The sequence below is a fragment of the Onychomys torridus genome, chromosome 3 (assembly GCF_903995425.1).
Source record: "Onychomys torridus chromosome 3, mOncTor1.1, whole genome shotgun sequence".
Classification (NCBI taxonomy): domain Eukaryota; kingdom Metazoa; phylum Chordata; class Mammalia; order Rodentia; family Cricetidae; genus Onychomys; species Onychomys torridus.
Window position 1 is genome coordinate 144,895,940 of NC_050445.1, and position 3,122 is coordinate 144,899,061.

General features: G+C 43.8%; 1 protein-coding gene across 1 annotated transcript; it reads left to right on the forward strand.

The window, feature by feature from the left end:
* Nucleotides 1–280: 280 nt before the first annotated feature.
* Smim10l1 (small integral membrane protein 10 like 1) lies at nt 281–1,749 on the forward strand. The gene has a single exon (XM_036181786.1). It carries the CDS (start codon nt 459–461, stop codon nt 660–662), a length of 204 nt encoding a protein of 67 aa, XP_036037679.1. The 5' UTR covers nt 281–458; the 3' UTR covers nt 663–1,749.
* The last annotated feature ends 1,373 nt before the right edge of the window (nt 1,750–3,122 follow it).

Below are 3,122 nucleotides of genomic sequence, written 5' to 3' on the forward strand. Positions count from 1 at the left end.
CATAACCTAATAAGGTGAGTTTTCACAGTTATGGTGTGTTACAAATGCAGGCTCTGCCTGTATAAGCGTTTGTAAGGTGATCGATCATCTTGTCTTAGCATCAGAGTGAATATTACAGGATCACGGAGCAGACGAACTCATTTTAATCCACCTTTGATCCTTGCAAAATGTGTCCTGTGGGCTAAATTACATCAGCTCACTGAGCTCTTTCCTTTAAAGTGACAGCGATCTCTGCGCAGCTGTCCCTACAAATTACATAACTCCCGGCAGCAGACCTTCCTCAGGAAGCTGGCAGGAAGGGGCGGAGCCCACGCAGCCCCGCGCCGCCCGGGAGGGAGCGGCAGCCGGAGGCCGCTGGCAGTGCTGGAGGAGCGGGTGGCCACGTCGTCCCGGCACGGCCCGACCTTGCTCGGGAGTGCGCGGAGCTGCGGAGCCCCTCGGCCGGGTGGGACAACACCATGGTCCCCGCCGACGTCCCGTCCGCCCTGGCGCTCAGGGCTGTGGGCCCCGCGGCCGCCACCCCGTACGGTGTCTTCTGCAAGGGGCTCTCCCGGACCCTGCTCGCCTTCTTCGAGCTGGCCTGGCAGCTGCGCATGAACTTCCCGTACTTCTACATCGCGGGCTCCGTGATCCTCAACATCCGCCTGCAGGTACACATTTAGAGCCGCGCCGGCGTTGCGGGCCTCCGGGGCCCCGCAAGATGGCCGCCTCCCAGGCCGCCCCGCGGCCCCGCCGAGGTGCGCGAGAAGAGCGTGCAGACTCGCGAGAGCGCGCTCCCGCGCGATCCGCTCCCAGCCGCCCCTTCCCGCGGTTTGGAGGTGGGAAAGCTTGCTGAGTCTGTAAAGAGCGGAGATGTTCCAGCAGCAGAGACCCGGAGACCCAAGGAAGTGTCTAAGGAGTACACATCCCTAAACCCCTGGGGAATCTTAGGATATGACGAAGGGCACAGGCTGCGTCATGAGAAAGGAAAACTAAGCTTCTCAAGAGCACAGATTTACAACGCACTTACGTTCTGAATTAATCTTTGGGACGACTGGACTGTGGGCTAGTCATTGAGTCAGAGGCCTGTTACATGTCATGAATGTGATCTGAAAAGTATGTATCTCCTCCCACGAGAGGATACATTGAAACTGTGGGTCAAAGCCAGACTACGGGAAAGCTTGTTCCCAGTGCAAGTACAACAGCAGGATTTGGGACAAACGGTGGCAGAGTGTGAAGATATCCCTGTCAGAGAGACAATTGGAGCCAAAGAAAAGAAAGTTCAGTCATGGCAAAAAAAAAAAAAAAAAAAGGACTGTTCTCTCATAGTCATGCAAATGGACCAAATACGGCTTTTTCCTTTAAAGGGAATACCTAATTTTGGTTACAGAGTAAAATGCAGATGTTATAAACCTTGTTGTGAAAATACAGTTGACAAGTGGAAAGACAAGAAAGTAAATGGAATGGTGGCGTCCATGTGGCGTGGCATGGTACTATGGAGAGTGACTAGGACGTTTTATGGATTATGGACAGCCATAAAGTTTCTAACTGCTAAATAGTGGGGGGTAACCACATGATGTAAACAGGAAATGCCCAAAGATGGAGTGTTCTGAATGTCCAAAAAAGCAAATACCTGGTGTATGTGAATGTATGCTAGAGATTTTTCCAAGTCTGGGGTGAGTTAGAACTTACATTTTATTTTGAAATTTAAACTGAAGTCATTATAAACCCCATGAGAAATAAAATATAGTCATAAATTATGCTGCCCTACCTCATGTGACTGATACTGTACCTGTAATATAAGTACTTGCTTAACAAGAAATGATTATGTAACACTGGGGGACTTGAAGAGGAAAAGGATGTAATATAATGATAGAAAGGCCATCAAGAACTATTACAGAGGGCTGGAGATTTGGTTCAGTTGGAGAGTATTGCCGAGCATATACAAGGCTCTTAAGTTTGATCCCAACACTACAAAAAAGATGTAATATATAAAAAGAAGCATAAACTACAATTAGGAAAACCAATGCAGAAACATGTAAGAGTTAAAAGAGTTATTTCTGATTAAAAGAAATGAAGATAGGTAGAAGAAAAGCAAGAGTTTGTTCTTTTTTGTTATTAATCTAACAGTATTGTGTGATTTATTTTTAACCATGTATATGATTTTCTTCAATTAAAATCTAATTTAAAATATTTCATTTTAAAAATTTCCCCAGGTGATATCTCCCACAGGTTAAATGACACAGAAAGCTCATTGGATGGAAATTCTAAATCATATAGGGCTCTGTTAGTGCTTGATAATATTAATATAGAAGTATTCTACCTACTCAAGCTTGGAAATAATTTTCATTTCTACTTGTGATTTTCCTTACATATAAATGTAATTGTATTCTTTCAAAATTCATGTAAGATGAATATATACTGTTACAGGCTTGATGTGGAAGTATAACTGTCTGCGTTATTTCCTCACTATGCGCACATGTTAAGATGGCGCACAATGGTTCAAAACCCCTCTGCTGGCTTGGTCAGTAAATTGCTAGTTTCCAGGTTTTTCTAGGAAAATCTCATGGTGCTCAAAGATAACAGAAAGGATCCAGTGAGAGCCAGTCATAATAGTGCACATCTGTTATCCCAGTACTCAAGAGGTACTGTTGAGACATCATGTGGTCAAGGACAGCCTTGACCACATGATGAAAAGTCTGTCCCAAAGAAACAAAAGCAAAAGAATCCAGTGATGAACAAAATTTTAGAAGAAAAGTCAGTATCTCCTCATTACTTTAATTCTAGAAAAGCCTGTGAACCTAAAGGCTTCACTTTTGTTATTGTACTTTGTTTTTTTTCTTGGTTTTTTTTTTCTTGTTTAACTTTTTCTTTGGTTTCGTTTTGTTTTGTTTAACAGGAATCCTCAGGAATTTGCTGTATAGCCCAGGCTAGCTGAGAACTCATGATCCCCTGACATGTGCCAACAGGCTTTACTCTTGCCAAGTGACATTTTAAATGTCACAGGAGTCCCAAGGCTGTTTGCCTAAGCTTTCTGTTGCTAAAATTTTAATCTAAATGAGTGCTTTAAGGGAAAATAGTTAATGTTTAATTGATAAAGAAATGTACTTGATGTTTTAAAGTATCAGAAAAATCCAACTGTA

Excerpts from the sequence above, each read along its gene's own strand:
- Smim10l1 (XM_036181786.1), top strand. The coding sequence starts at position 459 with ATGGTCCCCGCCGACGTCCCGTCCGCCCTGGCGCTCAGGGCTGTGGGC.